Genomic DNA, 23636 nt, shown 5'->3' on the forward strand with positions numbered 1-23636 from the left:
CACACTCGCTTCCAATAACATCAAGAAAATCAAGCAGTTGCAATTATTAAACTAAAAAGTGACTATTCAGAAATGCATTTCCTTCTTGACATCTTTTGCTGAGGGCCTCCTTAGTGTCCAATATGACACCGCGGTATTCGGTTCTACCATCATTCGCTTTCCGCTCAATGAGCATTTCAGCATTTTTCTAACAATTATGAATTCATATCAAGATTGAGATATTAATTCAGATTGTGGTTTGGGAGTGGGCACATGCATTTTCTGAGGTCATGAAATACATAGGGTAAACTGCAAACTAGTGCTTGGATGGTTATCCATAGGCAGGTTGTGAACAAGCCTAAAATGACCCTGCGCGTCTGTCTACACACTGACGCCCACTGTAAAGCGACCTGTTGGGGTGTGGCACCCTGCCACATTCTGCCTATAAATCAAACAATACAATAGACGCCCATGGACCTCTATGGTTTACAAACAGTGGGGCTGCTGGGCATTTTTTTCCCCCCAGAGTTAATCTTATGGGGAGATTGGAGGTGGGAAGATTGTGCCCAACTCGAGTCTGTCCTGAGATCATTTGGGAGAAGTGATTTGGACTGTTAAGTGGATTCTCCTTTAGTAATAGCAGAAGTGTTTTGAGAAAAGTACACCTTCTAATAAACTGGAAAGAGCGGCCTTGATTCCTATAGAGACTCTGTTGTCTCTGGCTCCATCATATCCAGTGATTGCAAACACCTATGGGGAAAACATCCTCCTACTTATACAAATGTTTTGCTTTGAATATGTGGAAATAATAATGTGTGTTCTTGTCTAGTGCCTAATATCAGATTCTTCCCTCTTCTAAGCATACTAACAAAACGGGTCATTACACCCTATTCAGGAGTTTAGTGACATCAGAAGGATGAAAGGTTGAACTGGTCCAGGCGCAGCGTTCAAACCTGTGAAGTGGAGGCTGGACCCCACGTGAGAGGCGAGCACTTAACTCTTGAGCTATCCAGCAGAACTCTCTTCTGTTCTACAGGCAGGATATACTGTGATCTGAATATTCGTACACCATAAAGAGCCAGCATGAGAGATGAGAGAATGTTTCTGTGTGGGCACAGAGAGATAGAGAGAACGGAATCTACTGGTGCTTTGGGATGAACAGTTGAAAAATGGGAGGAATAGAAAAAAATAACAGAAGCTGCCATCGTCTTGCTTGATCGGAATACGGTGGGATACAGGCAAGTGCCTTCTTAGAACCGACAGGGTTTGGGCCGATTCAGCCACATGTCAGGCTTTCCTGCGTATGATTATCCCTCCTCCAATCCTTTGGCCTCTGTGGAAGAGTCTGCTCCCGTGTTTGATGTATGAGGAGGGAGTCCCCTCTTTGAAATTAGTAGGGAGATGGGGAACAGTCACCTCACATGTCTTTCAAAGTGTGACCTCAATGTGCCGACAGCAAAACATTTATACATTTCTATGTGAGCAGGAAGGTTTGAAATTCACTTTCCGCCTAAGCTAACTTGCAACCCATAAGAGATTGCAATGTGTGCGATTTGCAATGGCAGTCGCCAAGTGCAACCTAGCAATTTGCATTCATGAAGCCCGCCACTTTTGGTAGCACTGGCTTTGCGTATCCAACAACCTTGCATACATATGGTCCCTGCTTTGTGTTAATCTGTTCTTCTCTGGTTTGTGTGGCTTAAATAAAGACAGCATGGTGATTAAAACAGAAGAGTAACACAGGAAACAGGAACCCATTCAAAAAAGTGCTTTCATTTTTTTTTTATTTCAAAAAGTGGAATTTTCAAGTCTGGAACCTGGTTTAGTAAACGAAGCCCACTACTCGGCTTCATATTCGGCTTCTGATGAATACTTAGCAAACTATTTGGAATTCGGCCGTACAGTAAATATACTATTCGTTACACCCTTAGATATAAGCGTGGTAAATAAAAGTGGGAGAGGGAGTCCTCTTCAGCGAGATTAACAAGGGCCAGTTTATGGGCAGGAAAACCCACCACAAATGTCCCACTCGAATGCCAAGATGGAAACATTGAACACCTTGTAGTGCACTCCCATTGCAAGCTAGGAGGTGCTTCCTCCCAGAGTTCCTTCACAAGTAAGGACTTCCTCCTCCTCACTCACCCCAACACTGACTGTTGTGCCTCGCTTTAAGTCGTGAGAGTGATTTGCTTCTAGTGGCCCTGAAAAGCATTGCTTGCAGCTCCCCTATCCTTTACTGACGGCAGTCATGGACCTCTATAACAACTCGACAGCCAAGGGTAGATGGGGGCTTGGCAGGGCTAGCACTAAACACTTTCCAGTGTTGAGAAAGTTGAAAGGCAGGCTTGTATCCGGACCTCTACCCATTTTACATTTTTTGGTGGAGTGATAACAGAACTAGAGATACATTCTTCTGATATTCAAACTATGGAGGGGAGAGAAGATCGACATTCTAATGTTTGCCGATGATGAGGCTCTTTTCTCAAGAACTCCATCAGGCTTGCTAAAGTGACAGAGCAGTTTGTTAAATTCTGCAAACGCATTGGCCTTGAAATCAATAAACATGAAACCAAATGTAGTAAGATGCAGGGACCACGAACGCACATTAACCTCACAACAGGAGGAACTGACATTGAGGAGGTCACATATTTTGATTATTTAGCGCCTAGGATCTCGGGAGAAGGAAATGGGGCAAGACATTTGGATAATACAAATGTTTCCTTTGGGAGAAAATGGAATGGAATGTTGCAAGTCTCAAACTTATGGACATAATATTTTAATTCCTGCATTAGAAATGTATGGAGCACAAGCAATTGAAGTGGCTATTTATGGCACACATATTTGGGGCCATTGCAAGATGACTTGGAACACATTTTTTAAAAAGCCTATTGTGGCTGCCAAAAAATACACCTTATGCTCCTTTATATTTGGAACTTGGCCGTAGGCCTTTACAGGAGCATTGCTTTCTGGGTATGCATTTCGGCTGGGTAGTGTGACTCCAAATATAGACTAGCCCTAAGGGATATTCTTTTTTACGCGAACATCTTAACTATTCCATGGTTCAAGCATATCCAAGACGTATTAGGCTTATTAAACCTGGAACGCTACTGGCCAAACCCAGAGGGTATCTCTAAAAACAATAGGCAAGAGGATTTGGATGTCAACCTAGATTACACCATAGGACAGCTGATTAGTAGGTGCCTGTTTTTGTTGATTGGTCATACCGATCTGTCAATAAAGCAAGGGTATACTTTGGAAGAGTATCTTTGCCTTATTACAAGCCCTACTCAGAGAGCTCTATTCATAAAGTTGTGTCTAGCTGTTTTACCAATTGCCCAGTGGGATTGGGCCCTGTCTGATTGTTGCCCATTCTATCAGGGGATAATCGAAACAGTGCAGCACTTTCTCTTCCAGTGCCCCACATACGCCAACATTCACAAAACATTTAAAAGCATGCCTTGCAAAAAGAGGTATAAGATCTCAGTTTGTAGCCGAAGAACTATGTAAATTGGCAAACAACAATGATCTCATACTCTCTGTTTCGCGTTATCTTGGCAAAAGCATGGTGGAAAAGAGAGAAAACCCTTAGTCATTTTGGTTAAATATGTTTCATTTCTTTTAAGCATTAACATTTTATGTTTTATTGTTGTTATGATAACATCAGTGGTTTTTGTATTTGGTTGGGATTGGTATTAGCAGGATTTCATGGTTTTGCATTGTTTCATACTTTTATGGTTGTTTAATGAAAATAAAGTTGAAATTGATAGAAGGGCAACAATGCAGCATATTTGCATTTGAAAACCATAATGTAAACACTGCATTAGATAATAAGTAACCAACCTAAATTAACATTATTGCCATTGACAGAAACACCTAATGTATGTTGGCCCCCATTACAATAATACACACAGGATTACAGCACTTGTTTGCAATAGAACACCAGCAAACAATCATGAAAAAGATTCTAACTCTTTTCTTACCTGTACTTGTTGGCGAGTTTATTTCTTGCCGGATGTTCCTCACTGCCTGACTGACCGCCCGGGCTGTTTCGCGCTGGGGTTCTAGGATGTCCCGGTATTTGGAGACCATGAGTACAGAGATGAAGTACACAACTGCCAAAGCTAAAAACTGAGCTTGCTTACTGTCATCCTAAAATGGGAACAACAAGAAGAGAACAACTATTTAGACTGCACGGCTGAGGGATCTAATACCGAAACAAAACACCCAGCTTCATCCAAACACGTTTTAAAAAATTCAAAGAAAGGTGTCTTGCCATGAACAGAACTGCGTGATTACATAGGGATGAAAGAAAACTGTGGTCATCAATATAAAATAGCACCTTCATCATTTCATGAAAGTTCTTTAAAAAAGATGACCGTTCCATATTGTTTTCCTTATGATCAATGTAAAAGTACCATCTGCACAACTATTTTCTGCAGAAACTAACACCAACAAAAAGTCAAATTGAAAGGAAAATCCTCATTGAATAAAATACAATTATGATTGCAATGAAGTGTTTAGGCAATTGCTGTTTGTCATTCACTTGATTTAGTAATGTTCACATATGCCTAGTTTTAGGGTGGATCACATCCACTCAGGGTTCACCCTGGATGGCAGACGCATAACTGCATGCCTGGGATAGGGTGAGCAGTAGTGCTGATGACAGTAGCCATGTTGCTCCTTCTCCAATGGCTAAAAAATGTGGTCGCTTCACTAGCCTTACCCAACACAAATGGATCACACCACTCCCAAACCGTTTTGCCTGCAACCAAAACCCAGTGAACACATAACCAAGCATCTGGTCATCATGGCATATTGCAAAGGGAGCCTCTGCCGTACATACTATGCAGTGTCTTAATAAGACAGATTGCCATCTTCTATGGGGAATCTACCCATTATTTAAACATCTTAGGCTCTCTAGTAAATATATTGTGCTATTGATGTCTGATTTATAAAATAGTCTCACTTTCAGACAACACCGATTTTGGTGGGTTTGTGCCCAGGTGGGCTTTGGGTGCATTATTGAATTTACCTGCAGCCATATAAGAGACACCCCTGTATACCTGCTGCTGGAAATCAGTAATTGCCATGCTTGCAGCAATGGGGCTTCACCTTTATAAAGGGTCCCAGACAATGTGTTCAGTAAAAAATCACTACACACGTGGTAGCAGCATACAAATTGAAGGGAACATTCATGGCCACTCCACCAAAGCACCCTACAAAGGATGTATTAATGACATGTCTAGAACCAAGGTTTTTCTAAATAATGTATTGGCCTCCATATTTCATTTGACTCCTCTGGAATAAGGATAGCAATCAGCTTTGAAAGTAAAACTGTTCAATTGTTTTAGAGTGTATCACCAAGCAGTCTGGTTAACTATATATTGGCAGGTAATTCCCATCTCTTTGATGTAAAGCAGAGAGGGTAGGGGAACGATTATGGCAGCCCAGGGGAGAATTTACAGCCAAGAGAGGGGTTCCACCATCTTGGAAATTCTTAGGCCACCCTCACTTCCTGTGCCTCCTCTCCATCCTCTGCAGACAAAGCACTCTAGGTCTGGTATCAGAAGGCAAACTGCTAGGCCACATCTCTTCTGCATGAGATCACAATCATCCACAGACATGTTTCAGCCTCATTGGGCGCCATCAGTGAGGAGTAGCTTGGATCTCTAGGTCAAGTAGGCATGGGACCCACGTCTGGGCATACCGGTCCCACTCGGGGTGAAAAAGCAAAACAAAGAGGTGATGCCTGGAAAGTTTAGCATTAATGTTAAACCTCTGAAAATTGCTCCGGGCCACCCTCCGGAGCATCATTCTTTGCCTACCAAGCCATTACAGAAAGAGGACCCCTTTTGCAATGGCACAGACAGGCTAAAACACAGTGGCATGGAAGGTTACCGAGGGCAGTGCTAGTGGTTCAGATTTCTTCAAGACCTTCCGCCATCACTGTTTTGGTTATAGTTTGTCTCCCTGCGAGAGAGAGGGTATGCCCAGGCATGGGTCCCCTGCTCACTGCAGCATAGGGAACAAAGCTTCACCTCACTGATGAGGTCTAACAAGACTGACGCATGTCTGGGGTTGCTTGTGTTTCTGTGCCGACCAGACCTAGCCTAGCGGGTCGGTCTGGGCTGCTCCCATTGATGGCAGTACGTGACTGAGTTGCATATGGCTGGGTCCTTTTTGCAATGGTGCATACAGGCTAAATAACAGTGGTATGGAAGCTTGCCCAGAGCAGTGCCAGTGGTTCAGATTTATTCAAGACCTTCCACCATCATTTTTCTGGTTATAGTTTGAACAAGGTCCGCCTGCTGCCTGGACACTGGTACCCGGGACTCTGCTTTTAGGAAGTGGCAGCCTCTGCAAGTACTTTCTGTCAGTGTTCCTATATAAGAAAACAGAAGAAGGTCTCACCTTTCCACAGAGACCTTAGACTGGGCCTCACAGTACACCAAGGAACATGCCTGACTTGGGCACTGGAACCCAGACTTCTTACTTCTGAAATGGCAACCCATACAAGTTCCCCATTGCAACAGTCCAAGCTGGAAAGAGCACAGTAAGGACTCAACTTTCCACAAAAAACCTACACAGGGCCTCAGAGCTCCCTAGAACAAAAGAAGACACCTTTGGCTCACTCTCAATTTAGAGGCACTTGCAAGCCATATTGACGTGAACATTGTCTGCCTGTCCCAAACTTCTTCAACCCAACTAGTGTTACCGCTTGTGAAACTGCACTGCTTTTCTGAATCATGTTGCACCATCTCGACCAACCACAGACCTGATTCGATGCAACAGAAAGCGCCAAGGCCATCTCAACGCTGTCAAGCCCCAGAAAGAAAATATTATGCCATCTACATGATGAATTCTATCACTCAGTATGTCAAAATGTTCCCCTCGGCGTGCATAATCTGAAAATATAGATTTCATGAAGTTAGCACAGAGGAGTCAGAAATTAGAGCATCAAGACGAAATTAGCTTCGCTTCAGAAAGACTAAGACTTCTCCCACCTTTTTGTTCATGTGGAAGACAAACCACTGCTCTGTGAGAAACCAGTGGTGGGAGTAGAGGGAAATATAATGGGATGCCCATAGGATAGGAGAACATTCTGGATTATGGAATATTGAGCAAGGAAGAGACTGGTGGGGACCAACTGGAGATTGCAGAGCAACAGAACTGATCCTTAGAAGATGGAAGACCAGTCTCTGAGCTCTGTCCATTGAGAGAAGGAAGCCAGAGCAGCCCATAGATGGTTGTCCAGCTGGTACTTGGTGACAGATTCAAAAAAGACCACCAGAATTGAGGGTTTGCTGATAGAATGACATCTGGCTGACTGGGTTATTAGCTGGTTTTCCGAAAACCAGAAGTTGCATCTCAAAAAGGTAAATCAAAAGAAACCTCAATCCATTCCCAAAAATTGTCCATCTTTGATCGGGGTAAAGTCTGGGAAGGAGAAAGGATGTGGAATGTTGATGACTGCATGTCCTGTGTTTCCTCATTTATATATCAAATACTAAGTGAGATGTGGTTTCATTTACGCCCATTTCACTTTGCAATGAAAAACGAAATTCAAAACTGAAACCATTTTGGCTGCCACTTAAAAGTGGGATTGCTTTGGTAAAGTTAAATATTAGCTGAGAATACAGGCAGTGATTTAAACTGGTGTGGAATTGTGGTCGATCAAGTACAATCGCATGGGATGATATAATGCATTTAATGCCATCATATAGACTGTATATTTGCACAACGAAATGCATGCAGAAAGAATTGATTATATTCATTATTTACTGTGCTATGTGCAAATCCACTGCATTCACCTGTCTGCCAATGCATATGCAGAGTTGTGGGTGGGGGATTTTAACTAAATATCTGTTACTGGAGAATAGTACATCTCCAGCCCCAGAATATAAAGAGACTGAAAGCCTTACATACAGGCCCCTTTTTACACAAAGCATGTTCCTAATAGAAAGGACTCCATTCATGTGCAAGGAAAGCCATACAGATATACATTCATGTTTAGTGAAGTCCTATACACACGTATAGAAAACTACACCCACAATTTCAGAAAAGTATACATGTGGGTTCAGAATAGAACATATAGATTCCACGGGACAGTATTTGTGACTGCAAACTTACATGAGCCAATGCAAATGAGCCCCCTTTTACATGTAAATGGCTTAAAACATAGTCCTATGTTAGCCGGTCCTTGTCTAATGGTCAAGTGGCCTCTACATGGTTAATATATTCACTATCACACACCTGCACAAGGGAGTAGGTTCATATCTATATTTTGGTTAATTATGTAATTTTCTACAGGACCATTTGTGCCTTGATGTTGGAGAAAATCAAATGCTTCAACCTTATTTGTTAAATAGCATGTTTATATGGAGATTGCTATGATTGAAAGTGCACACCTTTGTGGACTGAGCATAATGAGATTCATGTAGGCAGGTACAATTTCATTTTGTATAATTTTATATATACCATATTTTAGTGGGCTCCAGGGAAAAGCTTGAGACCCATTTATCTGACAATATCTACTATTCTTTTAAATACATTTTGATTATTAAACATCTCACTGTTCTTTGCACTGGATTGTGGAATGGGATGCATATCAGTGATGGGGTTATTTGGAACATCACATCTGCGTGAGCAATATTAAAATGTATACAAATACTCACCTTTACAACCGTCTCAGGGATACAAGAGACTCCATACCAACTTATTTCATATCAGACTAACCCGTAAGAACCAGATCTGAGACTGAATTCCAACAGAGTGATGCTGCTAGTCCTTAATGCTGAAAATCTTTTGAACATTTAAATAATGACACCTAATCCAAATGTCCCTGCTCCCCCTTACATCCTTTTAGCCATCAAAAACAGTTATCCTCATAGGCATCCTGCATAATGCTATGACTTCATCTTACTCCCAAGCAAGTAAACCAGAAACCCAGATAACATTACATTCTGGAACTATTGCAGGATCCCAGTTGTGGCTGCTGAAGTAAAAGCAATTAGACTGTATCGAATATTAAGATTATTTGCATATTGTATTCAGTTTGCTCTCTGGTTTTGAACACCAGATCTCCTTCCAGTGTGATATAGGTCTGTTTAGCATTCATGTAATATTCTATCCATTATTTTAAGTTTACAAGTTTCAGCTTAATGGTGTACTACAGAATAAAATAGGATGGGTGATTCTTGTGGGACGCCATAGTTGAGATTGAATGTTGGGGGAAACAAAAGAGCAGATTCATTTTAGGGCTATCCATCTTTTGGAAGAAGGAATACGAGTTCATCTTAACCACTGGTTGAAGATGTACAACTGGATGAAGTGGGATCGGGAATAGTATAAACAACTTTTTTTCAGAATGCTATTGAAGGTTCATTCAAATCGGGTACATTTGTTAGAAAACTTGATATTTTTGCAGATGGAATGATTTGGAGTCCATCAGCAGAAAGCCCCCTGGCAGGGCGATCCAAAGCTGTACAGACATGAAATGGAAAACCTTGTACAACTTTGACAGGACCTCCTACAGCAGCACAACTAACACTCCTAAAAATTAGCATTGACTCACACTTGGGTAGGATAGGATGAACACAAAGCTTACTCCAAAGGAGATGCAGGGTTGTGCAACAAATGGAAAAATCACTGAGCAGTGCAAGTAAAAAACGAACGGAGAAAGACAGGATCTAATTACAGCAATTTGTTGAAAAACAAAGGGAACTGGAGGAAATCGGATGCAGCCGTTGCAGAGAGTCAATCGTGAAGACCATACACATGTATATTTAGTGGCACCAAAGAAGAAGGCCTAAAGGAAATAGGAACATCCAAGAAGAAATGAGAAAAGCCTAACAGAGTTTAAAGTGTAATCTAGTTACAATGGAATGCCAAATAGTGAGTGAATGCAAGCTGCCTGGGCATGGCATTTGGGCCAGTCAGTGATTTTACTTTCAGACTTAGGACCTCATTATGACCCTGCCGGTCCTGAAATAACGATGGTGGTAAAACTGCTGCCACCGTTCTTTCCGGACCGGCTGATCTCGAGTTCTGCAGGCGGGAGGTGTCACACCCGCCAGGTCTGACCTGGCGGGAGGAACCCCACCCGCCTGCAGACGGACGTGGAAACACCTGCACCATTACACCTGCACCAATCCCCATTACCGGGTCACCTATGGGACTCCATGGGAATGGGGATTAATAGAATTCCGCCTCCAGAATTACCCGGTCACCAGGGTCGTAATTCTCCAGTGATTCCGGGAATCACAGAGGTGGAATGGTAATATGAGTCTGGCAGTAACCTGCCAGTTTTTCCGGCTCAGTTACCGCCGGACTCGTGATGAGGCCCTTAGCATTTCACATGGAGTAAAAAGCAGTCCAGATGGATGAAATTGTGCGCAGTGTCAGGGAAGGCTTCTACAGCTCTGGGTTATCATGAGTGAGAACTAAAAATGAAGAAAGTTTAAGAACAAAAACCTCCAGGCAAGGGATTGTGTACTCCGGGAGTTGATGGTCGATATAAGGGGGCTGGATTGTGTTGGGGCCTGAGCGGAGTCAGTCGGTGACACTGAACAGGGCTCCTCAATCCTAGTTGGAGGAGTTCCGGAAGAAGGGTCTTTATGAGCCGACTACTTTTGGAAGGTTCATAAGTCCTGACTTCAGGCTTCAGGTTGAGCCTGTCCTGTATTTTCCAAAATTGAAGGGGGGCCATCAAGAACTCCTTTGGGTTATCAACTTTTACAATGTTTTTCTTGCCTGGCCATTTACTGCTTGGCAGTAATTGTGGTAAAAGCACAAAAACACAAGCACATCTCTTCAAACATCCGTTCCCAAAACTATGCGAGTAGGTAACACGTGGATTCTACACCAGCCTAGCTAGATTTCAGAAGACATCGCTTGGGTTCTGGGACCAACTGCAAGATACCAGGCAGGCCCAATATTTTCATGCACTTGGGCTTCCCATTAGACAGGCAGGAAGGGCACAACAGTGTGCCAGAGACTCAACTGGTCTAAGGAGTCTCTCATGTGGATGGCTGGTCCCGCTCTGATACCAAGTCTTCAAACCGAGGACATGTACAAATGAACAGAGAATAACAGCTCTTCTTAACAGGAACATCACAAATCATCTTTCTCCCAGTCATGCACAAAGATTAGTGGGCATACTTCATCAACATATGAACATATGAAAGAAAGCTCTATCACCATTGATGGAAATGTCAAGCCTAACGGGCACCAATCCTAGGCTTTCCATAGACCTGTTCTAGTTGATTGTGCACTGCATTATTTAAATCAATGGGCTGGCTGTTGTGGAGGTAATGACCATGCAAAAGAAATTGTTAATTAATAGGAAGTAAGGTGGCCTAACATCCTTAAACTACATCGTACCCATATAAAGTCCTGGGAGATTTGGTTTGGGACTGTCCAAATAAGACTATTTGCCCCATTTCCAACATGGCAAATTCCTCTGTTTTGTGATAAGAGCAGTTCACTTCACTTGCCCCACCACTTACTAAACATTCACCCATAGGGCCATGGCCATAATTTCACTAATACTATCCAAACAAGACTATTCAAACAGCCTCTAACTCGAACTCCCAGATTACCTAGGGAGGAACCTTCAAAAGTGCAAAATGCAGCAGCAAGACTACTTCTCCGAATGAAGCGATTCAAACATACAATGCTATAATACATATTGTCCACTGGCTTCCCATAAAAAAAATGGTTCATTTCAAAACCTTGCGCATGAGCCATTATTCATAACTTGGAGGGGGCCAGTCCTCCATCGGAAATAAGTTTCAACGCTACACTCCCTCCAGAACACTTCCGTCCAGCAACGGTGCACAAGTACTATTCCCCAACTTCAATAGGATACAAGGAGAAGCCTCTTTTTCAGTTCTGGCAATGAAACTCGGCAACACCCTACTCAAACCTTTCCCTCCTGAGAGTGTACCACCTGACTTCAGGAAACAACTCAATACGTGGCTCTTCAACCAAACTCTTTGTGAAAGCAAAAAAAGAGAATAGCAACTGACTTAACACTTTGCACCAGAAACTTAGGTTACTTTATGAGCAATTGCAAAACTCTTCTACCATGTGTGGAAAACCAATTTGATTGATGGATACTCTGCTGCGCGAAACTTGTCTGCACCCGAATCTCAGTGAAATCTACAAGCAAGAGCAAGGAAGCGACAACACCCTAACCCTCCTTCCTCAAACAACTACTCACTACTAAAATCTTGTAACCTTACAATTCTCACGCCGCTTCAGACGATCAGCCAGGTCTAGTGTACTTATCAGACTTAGACCCCCCCATCCATCTTCTATCAACAGCCATTCTGTCAATTCTGCACTCAGAACCCAGTGGCTAACCATACGGATAACCTGCCACAGTCAGTACTAACCACAACAACCAGAGATTTTCATATTGGCACACAGGTAACAGGTAATTCCGACCTGCATCTATCAACACAGGTTTCTGCATCTGCCTTCCTGCTATCCGACTAATGCATCCTACCCTCTTTTCTTACAGAGCCATGTGCAGCGAGGCCATCATTCCTAGCAGAAAGGTGCTATATAAGACCACTTTACAGAGCATTACTTCGGAGAGAGAAGCCTCTTAGAATGGAAAAGACTTCAGAGTGATTGGAGACATACCGGGCCTGATTCATAGAACATTTTCCTATGGCCCTGTGCCATTATAGAACACTCCCCTGAATCAGCACCCAATGTGTAGCTGGAAATAACGGGCTCGATTTCATGAACGGCATATTATTATCTGGGTAGATGCCAGACTGACCAGGTATGTGCACCAAGACAGCAAATAACGTAAGCTCATGGTCTCGGGAGGATAGCTCAGGGGCAACGTTCTCGCTTTGGAAGCAAGACGACAGAAACCTCTGGGTATTAAGCGCGTTATAAATAACCTACCATATCATATCATTAGTAGTCTCTGATATATGTTTAAATGTATTGCTGCAACAAAGCCAATGCATGTTGGTAACAATGAGGCACCCTTTCAATGGCTGTACATTTCCAAAAGAAGACCCTGACGAACATTCTATTTGACATGTAAACATTTTTTGACTGAATCCAGTTTCAGCATGCTCGTTTTTGGAAACTGGACCGCATATGTTTGCTGGAGAAAGCAGCAAATGTTCTACTGGTTAAGCAAACTTACCAAATGATCAGACACCAATACAAAATTCCAAGTCACAACTGGAATTAAGTACAACTTCTGCATGGAACTTCACTAAATGTCAAAGCGTAATCTGGGGACTGAATCCAGCAGAACATAGTTGCAACTGGTCAACAAGAATTTACTCTAGTGAGTTTTTAATGAGTGTGAAATAAAAGCCATCTTGTGTCTGTGCTTTATATCGTTTCAATGGCAGTCTACGTAGAGCTTGTGCTCTATATCCGGGCTTCAGGGGCTATAGTTCTGATACAGAAGGATTTCAAGCGTGATCTGGCATTAGAAAGATGAATGCGTAAACGCATGACGCATTCCAGAGAAGCTCAAAATACTAAATTGTGCGAGTGATGGGAAATGAAATGTCAAAAAGGAAAATCGTTCCTATCTTTCTGGGTAATTTCACATGGTGTGTTATAAGGCAGTGTGGCATTTTCTCAATTAAATTCACTTAACTGAAAGTACAGATAAAATAAAGGATGGATGTTCATCTTTTAAAAACGATTTGAAAGAAGTGCATCAGTAGATACGTGCCAGAGAAAAAAAAATCGATGTTTAAATCTGTGGTACCCAACAATGATAACTCGGCTTGGCTGAGGAAGCTACAGTTTCATATTGTTGAACAGTGCCATCTGGTGGACTAGTGAAGAACTGCTGCTTCCCAAAGGAAATGAAAATATGTGCTGCAGCATTATTTTAGCCCATTTTTATCAGGCAAATAAATATAATTTTGTAAAGTGGGTTTATTTTTTCGATATGACCTTTCTAAGATGAAATACTGTTAAAATCGTATTATTTGTAGCACCAACTGACGTATGCCTTTTTGAAGCTATTTGTTTACGGCTATTTTTTCACGTTAAGCAGTAGTCGAGTATGCGCAGTTATGGCACTGACCAAGTAAAGAAAATTGCACAGTGCGTTCAACTAAGCATATAATAACAATCTATAAACAGATTTAATGTTGTGTCCGCTGACAGACATTTAGAATATAATGAGTTTTCTAAATAAAAAGAAAATAAATAAACAAAAACTGCACTGTCCTCCCAATGCAATTACAATAGGGCAGCCATTTCTTTTCAAGCACATGACTATTTTAAAGTGTCACCTGATCACTTAGGGGGTTTCAATGTGTTTAAGAGAGGAGAAGCTAGGAATGTGTCATTTGGCTGCAAAGAGGGTAACCCGTTTTTCAAAATAAAAAAAACGGGTCCGGCGTGAAAAATTAAAGTAGGACTGACCTTTCCCGTCAAGGCCCTTTATCACCCCCCCGCCCCCCCACCCCCACCGTAAATCCTTTCCATTTCCAGCACTGCTCCGAGATATAAACTGTGCAGAAGTGAGAAATTATTTATAAGGTTTATTTAGTTTATAAATGTTTGTTCCAGGGATGTCACCCTCCCTTTCCTTGATTCTGGGACAGGCTGTTTAAAACAAAACTCTTGGAAGAGAGAGCCCAATTCCAGGAACTCTGGGATGTCTGGTCACCCTGGCTCCCAACATTGTGGTTTGCAGTGGAGGCTCCTAAGAGCAGTGCACAAGCAAGCGGATGAGTAGGGACACTTCCTTCTAAGGGTGACCCCATGCGCATTTTCAGGACCCCATGGACTGTTCATGTGCCCCCTTTCATTGAGTCAAAAGGCCTGTGACACTACTTTCAGCCAACTAGAAGGCATGCTTTTAAAGGACAGTCCAACCCAGGTGACTGGATGCATACGTTTTCAGTCATATGCAGGCCTGGCTGTAGATGTGCGGGGGGGGGGGGGGGCATTTCAACATGATGGTTGGGGCCCCCCCAGCCGAAAACAGTCTGAGGCAACCGTGGGGTGCATACATTATAAAAGAGAGAAAGAAATACACCCGGTGGTTAATAGCTGCCGATTATCACGAGACTGCCAGCCAGCAGGGAGCTGAAAAACGAAATGTCCACTGATTATCACCTTGTTTCTTTTTAACACCGGTTCCTCCTCATCACTTTGCTGTCAAAGAAGGATTTATAGCTTTTCAATGGGCATTTAGTGTTTCATGTCCCTGCTGGCTGGCCGTCTAGTGATAATCTGCGGATATTATCCTAAGGGTGTATTTATTTGTTTTAATGTGTGTTTCCAGCTGTCGCATTAACCGCTTCATTTACTAGAGCCTTTCATGTCACCACTTCCAAGTGACAGCCTGAAGGGCTCCAGCAAATGAAGCTTGTAACGCGAGCGCTGCAAAGCACATGTGACGAGCTGGAGGTCTCCAGCAAATGAAGCAATCTTTTGCCGTGTTATAATAATGCTGATTGGCAACATGAGAGCAGTTGCTGGGGTCCCCCCTTAGGTTCGAGGCGCCTTATATTTGAAAAAGGTTGAAAGGCCCTGATGCTATCCCTGGTCACATCCAGCTCACCCTCCGATGTAAAGTAGTAATAGCAAGTAGGGGCTGATCAGACCAGTGCAGAAGCAAGGATTAGAACCCAGGTTTGCAGATTCCAAGGCCAGGAACATACACCCTAAACCAGATGAAGGTGCGGCCAGAAGAAGATGTGTGAAAGGTTTGCTATGCAGGGGACATTTGGAAGTAGCACATGCACAATGTCAGAGAGAGTCTCCAAAAGATAAAGACTTTACGTGGCATGGAGTCACTGTTACATTTGGATATGCTTCTCAGTAGCTACACCGGCCACGCTCATCCATGTGGGAGAAAAGGTTCAGTTATCTGGAATCTCCTGGGCCCCTCTATACCACTTACATAAAAAATAAAAATAAAGCATAAAGGATGCTTCCAGTAGTAGAAACACCCATGTGTTTTATTCCTTATTGTGTTACCTGCAGAACCACAATAAGAGTTTGGTAACCCCAAGTACACCCAGATAAACTGCGTAAGAGAACGTAAGATTGCTCCCCACTTTCAGCAATGTTTCAAAGATATCTTTTCCCTTCGACTTTTCTGTGCATTTTGGCTGCTTTGTAGAAGGAGAGAAACACGATTTCCTTCATTCTTCTTCAATCCTAATATGCCCAAATCTCAAGGACTTTATTTTCTGGTCCAAACAAATATCGCGTCACACATTCAGTACCCAAAAACAGAGTCTGTACTGGATCAGTGTTATTTGTGGTTTCTGCACTTCCAAGTGGCAAAGGTGCATTGAGATCGTCTTGGATATTTTCTTTTCAAATCCGACTAATTCATCAATGCACATTTCTTAGATTTAAAGGGTACACGCCTTCAATAGCTCACATTTAAGTTTAAAGAAAATCTCCTCCTGTTTTTAAATGTTGTAAAAACAAATTGGGGAGGTGGATGCCTCATTTTCACAAAGGTAAATGAACATTTGTCCTGTGAAAGATTTTTAAATCACAACAGGCCAAATGAAGTCACTTCTGCGACGTTGATTCCCATTGCCTACATTAATGGTTCCCCCATCTTTTCTTTAGGACTTTTGCTCTGACCCTATTTAAGCCAGCTGAAAAGGATCTGATTAGAGTTCGATGACAGACCCACTGCATTTTAAGAAAGAAATTGAAGTCCACCCAATGCACCCCGATGTCCCCTCCACTTTGCCAAGTAAAACACACTTCTATCGCTACCACCAGAAGTGGCTGGAATTGTAAAAGCAGGTGCAGCTTCAGAGTGATTGGAGCCAGTGTATGCGAGGAGTTCAGCAATATCTGAACATGTACGATGTTAAAGGACAGATTATCTCCCTTGGTGCTTGCGTCAACCAATCAGATTGCTCGAAACCCAGGCTTATTCTCACGATACAAGCTTGGCTTTGGAGCAACCCGCGTTGGTGGAAACACCCTCCCTTCTCACCGCTCTCTCACCAGCCTGCTTCATTACCCACCTTCACCCTCGCTCCCTAACACACACTTCTCTCTGCTGCCTCGAGTACCACGGGGCGGTGCCTCACCTCACTGCATGCCATGGCCACCGCAAAAATGGAAGAAGGGCTTCAGACTGAGCCTCATCCTCTATTTCCATGGCAGACAAATTAGGGCAGGATGTCTGTCAGAAACAGGTCTTCTGCTCACCGCGGCCCTTATTTCGAACAAATACATTGCTCTTAGCACCCTATGGGTTTGCCTCAGAGTGTGAATAACACCCACCCGCTCTGGGGCGGAACCCAGTGGTAATGACCAAGGGTAGTTTGTTAAAGGCCCTCGCTGTTTGGCCCCGGGTCGTTACCACACAGTTCATCCCCCAGAATGGGTGTTTATTGCTTTAACACAACTACAGTGTTCGGTAAGACACACAATCCTTTTTTGTGGTGTGTGCACTCAGAGTGGCTTACACACATAAATAAGACTCATCATCAGAGTATCACAATCCAGTCACACAAGAGCTCTGAGCAATTTCAGGACTGCAAGCTCTGCAGCTGTGACTGCATCATTCCTGGGAAAATGACAGCAGGAGCTTTGGTAAGCAGCAGACAGATGCTGATCAATTACCATGGGGCCCAGAAGAGTGAGGTCTATATACTTCCAGTGCTCGAACACTGGATGAAAGGAGTTCATTCTTAACAATAGAACATGCTTGAGAATTAATGACTAAAAGTAATAAGTGTGATTCAGGTTCAGAAGGTGGGGGGTGGGCAATGTATACCCTTCCCCGTGACCAGATCTCAGAATTAACATCTGTGAAAAGGACGTTGCGAAGAAACTCTTTGCTTTATGCCCACTGATCATTAAAGCCAATTGGGCAGCTTAGGAAAGGCAGCAACAGTCATCTGAAATTCATTTCATTCGATAGATCATCAGGAGAGTACATTTGCAACGTTAAGGGTGGGTCCAGATTTCAGAAGGAAAGGGGCTCAATATTTGGCACTTCGTGGAAGAGGCTAAACAGGATAGCTTGGGTGAGGCGGAGGTGGTCTTCGATTGACCGAAACAAAATCCATCAGCTGCGTTTTGGGACTGTTCTTTAGTAGAATAGCAGAGTAGAGTAGAGTAGAGTAGAGTAGAGTAGAGTAGCCACTGCACAACATCCCTGATAACAGTAGTGCACTCTTGAACTGAGACTCACAGTTTCTTTTACATGCATCTACTACAAAATATTCTGCGATAATATTGGGAAAATAAGAAAGGCGGGATGCACAAACATTTACTCACCACGTCACGAAAGACGACAGCACGCAGCCGATTAATATCAACATCCTGCAGCAGTCGATCCGGATCCTTGATTGGAGAAATATTCCCAGGAACATTTTCTATTGGAGACTGAAAAAGAAAATATCCGACATTTCCAAGGAAGGATGTTCATTACACACTTGTATATCACACTCATTCTAGCACTTTAAACAACCCATGATGCATATGTTGATGCTAAATGGATATTTAGCAAAGACACTCAAATCAGAAAGAACATTAGCAACAAGTGGATTCCATAAATGTCTCATTTGCAAATACATGTATGGTAGCCACAATAAGTTACGTTTATTTGCAGGGACCAGGTGAATCCGTGGGGAGGAAAATGGAGGTCCAGAAGAGCAAAATGGGGGATGTCTGCACTCATTTAACCCCTCATCAAGAATGGTCAGGCAGTGGCAATGTAAACTTCCTCCCTAGCCCAATCAATGTGTTCAGGGAGTGGCAATGCAAACTTCCTCCCTAGCCCAATCAATGTGTTCAGGGAGTGGCAATGCAAACTTCCTCCCTAGCCCAATCAATGTGTTCAGGGAGTAGCAATGAAAACTTCCTCCCTAGCCCAATCAATGTGTTCAGGGAGTGGCAATGCAAACTTCCTCCCTAGCCCAATCAATGTGTTCAGGGAGTGGCAATGCAAACTTTCTCCCTAGCCCAATCAATGCGTTTCATTTCCGGTGGGAGGGGCGAGAGGGGAACAGGCTACATTTCCATGATGCTCTAGTCTACTTTTTGAGATCACCTGCATGTTTGGTGAAGAGATTTGAGGGGCTCTTGTTCAGCACGTGGACACATGGCGAATAATAATGTAACTGAGAGGCGAGCGGAGAGACTAGGACCAGAGTCTGAATAGGCCATGCATGGAAGAGTGGAGGATTGGTGAAGTGTAGCTGTAGTCTACAATCAGCATCCATACCTTAGAGGAAACTGCTGTGGTGATGTTTTGTAGGTTCTCCTGCGTTTTGCTGCTGGCGAGCGAAGATTTGTTCCCTCTTTCCCTTTGCCTCTGCCGACACTCCAAGCAGTTCCTCACCGCGACGCAGCAAACTAAAAGGCAGATAAATGAGAGTTGCCTGACAATGTTGCAAGGGCACCACATTCATTAGTCTTTAACCAACACACTTCTGTGATCCTCAATGCTGTAGGTTCATATTTGGGTTCCTGAACATATGAGATATGCTAAGCCAATGACATGCAATCTTTTCCCATTCAGAGCTCGTAGTGTACAAAACGATTCACAAAAACGAGTAACACATGGGAAAGCGATCATCTGTATTTGTATTTATTATTTATGTAGCACACAAAACCCAAATGTATCTAGGCACTTAAGCTTAAGAGATTGGTTACAGTGCTTCTGTTAGATTAAGGGAAGCTCAGGAAGTTATTACAACAAGGGGAAACGTACAGAGGTAATTGGATCACAAGCAAAGTGCAGAAAGTTCAAAGTGAGCAGGATCATGGAGCCTCACCCCATGTTGCAGGGCGGCTACCTATCCTCAACCTACCTACCTACCTACCCTCAAGACATCTTTGCACCCTTATGAAAGGTTAGACCATTGACAATAAGGACCTGGGAGACAAGAAGCAAGCGATGTGACTTTTTTCACCACACTTTATGTGGGTGTGTGGCAGTGACACATATAACATGCCCGCCCATGGCCGCTCTTCCAGTCACACCATTTTGGAGTATGCGAATTAGGGGTAAGTACATATTTATCCCCCGCCCATCCACTCAGTTGCACATGTGAGCATGTAGATCGTGCATATGTAATCTGTCGGCACGCTGTGTGATCAACCGCACTTACCTTTAAGAATTGACTGCAGTTTGCACCCATACAAAATGGACTTTGAGAGTGCAACTGCATTTACACCCCAAAATACATTTTGACGCAGGCCCATGGTGTGTTGCACAGCCATTTTAACATCAGCGACTGTACTGAGCTTTTCCTCTTCTATTATCTGAACGCGGCATGTGCCGAAGACCCATGCACTTGTAAGGAAAGAGGATGGACTTTGTACATTCACACTGACACAGTACTGTTTTCTAAACAGTAATGAAACTACACATGTTTAAAACCCCTGCTATATACTCCCATGCCTTTGTAACCGACCTGGGTAGCAGCTATGGGGAGTGTGTGAACAATGATACACAGTTATCTATTCTGTGTGTAGGCACTCTAACTGCAATCTGATTTCACAAGCCATCTTGCCTTCTGTATCCGTATGTTGACCTCAGGAATGTCCAGACCGGTGGATGAGTACACGTGGCTAGTTTCCAATTACAGGTGCACATGCATATGTAAAATGAGCCATCACTGTGCGCCAGTGGTACTTATAATTTTTATAAGTGGAATACAAATTGTAATGCAACTGTGGAGCAACAGGCAGGGGATGGGGGGTCAGAGGGGTGGAGAGAGCTGTGGTAGGGGTGGGTTGATAGCCAAGTGGGTGGTATGCACAAAATAGCCCCAATTGTGTTTCCCTTTGTTGTCCTCTACCCAAACAGATTTACTGTTAAAAATGAACTGCTACAAGGTCACAAGTAGTTATCATTCTGCAGATTCAGGAAAAAGCACCAATGAGATGGACTTGTACATGTTTCATTATCCAGTCCAAACCTGATCTGGTATGTTAGGTAGTCGGACAACAGTACTACACCATTAAATCTTTATATATGAAGCTGAATGCATGTATGTGTGTATGTTTGTCCGGCTATACAAATCCACACGGTTCAACCCACTGCTATCAAAGTTTGCATGGATCCTCATTTGTCTGAGGCAAGATTGTAGTCTATTTTTTGTGGGATACATTTACCAGCCCAGCAGAACTCCCCTACATCACCAAACTGCTTTTCAGCAGTTACAAGTAGAATGGCTGCGCTGGCCCTGCTGAGCACTATTCCCTTGCATCAAAACTGCGTCTGGCAGTGGCAAAAATAATGGCTGCGTTGTCATTGCCGGGCACAGATGGGGCGAGATGAAACATACAACACCCTGATAATTGCTGCAAGTTATTTTCTTCATTTGCATCAAAAAGAAGGATTCAAAAGCAGCCTTTTGCAGTGCTACTATGCTGCCAGCTTAAAATGTCCAACAAAAAAAGGAAATGTTCTGCGTTTAAAATGGCTTTGCACGGATGCCATTACCAATTTTTCAACATTACACAGTTGGTTTCAGTACGACACATATATGCCCATCAATCTCTAGGCTATACACCAGCAAAGGAGGGCGGTCCTCTCTGAACGGCATTATGTGTCAAGGAAAATCTGTGAAATAGCAGAGAAGTTCACTCCAGGTGGCACAGCAAGTGTTTTACTTTTGCAACAATCTAACACTTCAAACTCTTCATAAAAAAGCTCTCTCTCTCCTGTTTCTTGATGTCAGTTTCAAAGAACCCTTGTGTTGAACAGATTTCTGTGTATGAGAAAATGACTAGGGCTATTAATAATATTCAGAATAAAGATGCAAGGATAAAAACGCATTAGTAAAGTAACATCCTAGAAAAATTAACCCATGTGGAAAAGGGTGCTTTTGTCAAACAAGAAAATGCCTTTTGAAAGTGAAATGTTAAAATGAGACCCTGTGCTTGCATAGAGATGTGATGGGAGATTGGGTTTTGCTTTAAAATATACATTATATTTGGGCCAAAAAGACTTGGACTCTGTAACAAAAAGTAACAAAAAAATATAACAAAGGGGCCCGAGCAGGAATTTCAAAGGCACTAAACCTTCCTGGGATAGGAATCTCCCCCACAAACTATGAATTGGCCAAGGTGAAGAATCTAGCAACCTCGTCAGACGGAGCGGCATTGCTTCAGCATGTGACAATAGACTGCCCTGGCACACAGGTGTGAATTCCTGGCGACACTTCCCCGCAACTCAAACTAAACGACTTCAAAGGCGAATCCATGGCAACCCTGGGCTAAGCTGAACATAGCTCGATATTTGGCTGAGCGTAGGAAAGACTGCCCATATTTGGAAAACAAAGCCAGCCCATATGATTTCAGAGACTGTTCAGATCATGGCAATTATTTCAGTAATCTAAAGACATATGAATGTGAAATTATGACTGTTTAAATGTCTTGTTTGCGCCATTAAAATAAGACGTAGGTTTTCCTAGCATGTTGGGGATGCAAACGCCAGTAAAATGTCATTTATGGGAAAAGCATACGTGGTAAAGTTATGAACATGAATGAGAACATGACCAGTGATAATATGTATACATATAGGCAATTGTAGAATTTTAGGTGAAATGTTTTCTAGGTTTTCCACCGAAGGATTGCCAGAATGACTTAACAGCATCTCACCGTCTTGGGATTTGGATTAGCATGTGTCTTGTAAAATATTGAGTCTGCCTATATAATTTTCTTAATGTCTTAATGATGACATGTATAAAAATAAGTGTTTTGCTCCATAAATTATTTTGGCAAAAATAACTTTGGTGAAACAAAGGTAAATAATAAAACACCCACCTAAAATTGAGTCACTTCCTTCAGTCCAATCTGCTTACAGAAGGAGGTGACTTCCATAGGCTGACCTATCCGATTTAGAGATATGTCTAGCTTAGTTCTGCCCACATAGTAAAAATGCTCTGATGTCATCCGGCCTATAAAGGTGGAGACATTCAAAGCTCAGGACAGACCTTCCAGAAAACCCGACAGACATTCAAGAAAATCCAGCCTTCATAACTCAACATCCAGAGATCCAGATATTCCCCATTCACCCTGCAAGGTTCCAGAGTCCAGAAGCCAGGCCAGAGCAAGCTGATCCTATCCAGGCTGAAGAACTTATTCAGAAAAAACCCACAAAAATCCCAATAATTCAGGAAGGAACGGGGAAAGGCTGTGGAACCCCTTTTTGGGAGTATCCAGTGACCAGACTAGCTTTGCCCCGCTATCTGCTTGTCCAGCTGATGCACCTCGCCGTCTCCAGTGACCAGACTAGGCCCAGCTGTCCCCTTCCAGAAGAGCCTGCTGCTATGCAGTGACCAGATTTCGCCTGGCTGCCCAGAAACCCGGTTCGCTGTCCAAGCTACCCCATTCAAGTGCTTGATGTGAGTAGTTCCCTTTCCCCAGTAATCAAAAACTGCATCCTTTGCCTTGCTACCTTGCATTATGTCCAATTCCATAGAAATCCTATAAATGTCCTACGCAAAATCCTTAAAATTGTCAGAATCCTCCGTCTACCCTGTTCTTAGGGAAATCTGTAGTGCTCTCCATGTGCTAGCACCATTCTTCCCAATCATTTCAGTTCGTTGTATATGTCCTTAGCACTATTTAGAATAAATTAATAAAATTCTCATCTAAAGAAGCACATGGGGTGAAGGTAACTTGCAAAGTACCTGTGTCACGGG

The 23636-nt window shown here is 42.9% G+C and overlaps 1 protein-coding gene across 6 annotated transcripts in view; it reads right to left on the bottom strand.

Moving 5' to 3' along the window:
- Positions 1-23636, bottom strand: part of NBEA (neurobeachin) — a 2584133-nt gene that overhangs the window by 1777205 nt on the left and 783292 nt on the right. For all 6 annotated transcript variants that reach the window (XM_069640609.1, XM_069640605.1, XM_069640608.1 and 3 more), the window contains 3 exons: positions 19202-19332; positions 18253-18360; positions 3960-4128 (listed from right to left, as the gene is read on the bottom strand). In XM_069640609.1, coding sequence (XP_069496710.1) covers positions 3960-4128; positions 18253-18360; positions 19202-19332 — 408 coding nt within the window. The remainder of the gene's footprint in view (positions 1-3959; positions 4129-18252; positions 18361-19201; positions 19333-23636) is intronic.

The sequence above is a fragment of the Ambystoma mexicanum genome, chromosome 7q, assembly GCF_040938575.1.
Source record: "Ambystoma mexicanum isolate Mex_15411 chromosome 7q, UKY_AmexF1_1, whole genome shotgun sequence".
NCBI classification, from domain to species: Eukaryota; Metazoa; Chordata; class Amphibia; order Caudata; family Ambystomatidae; genus Ambystoma; species Ambystoma mexicanum.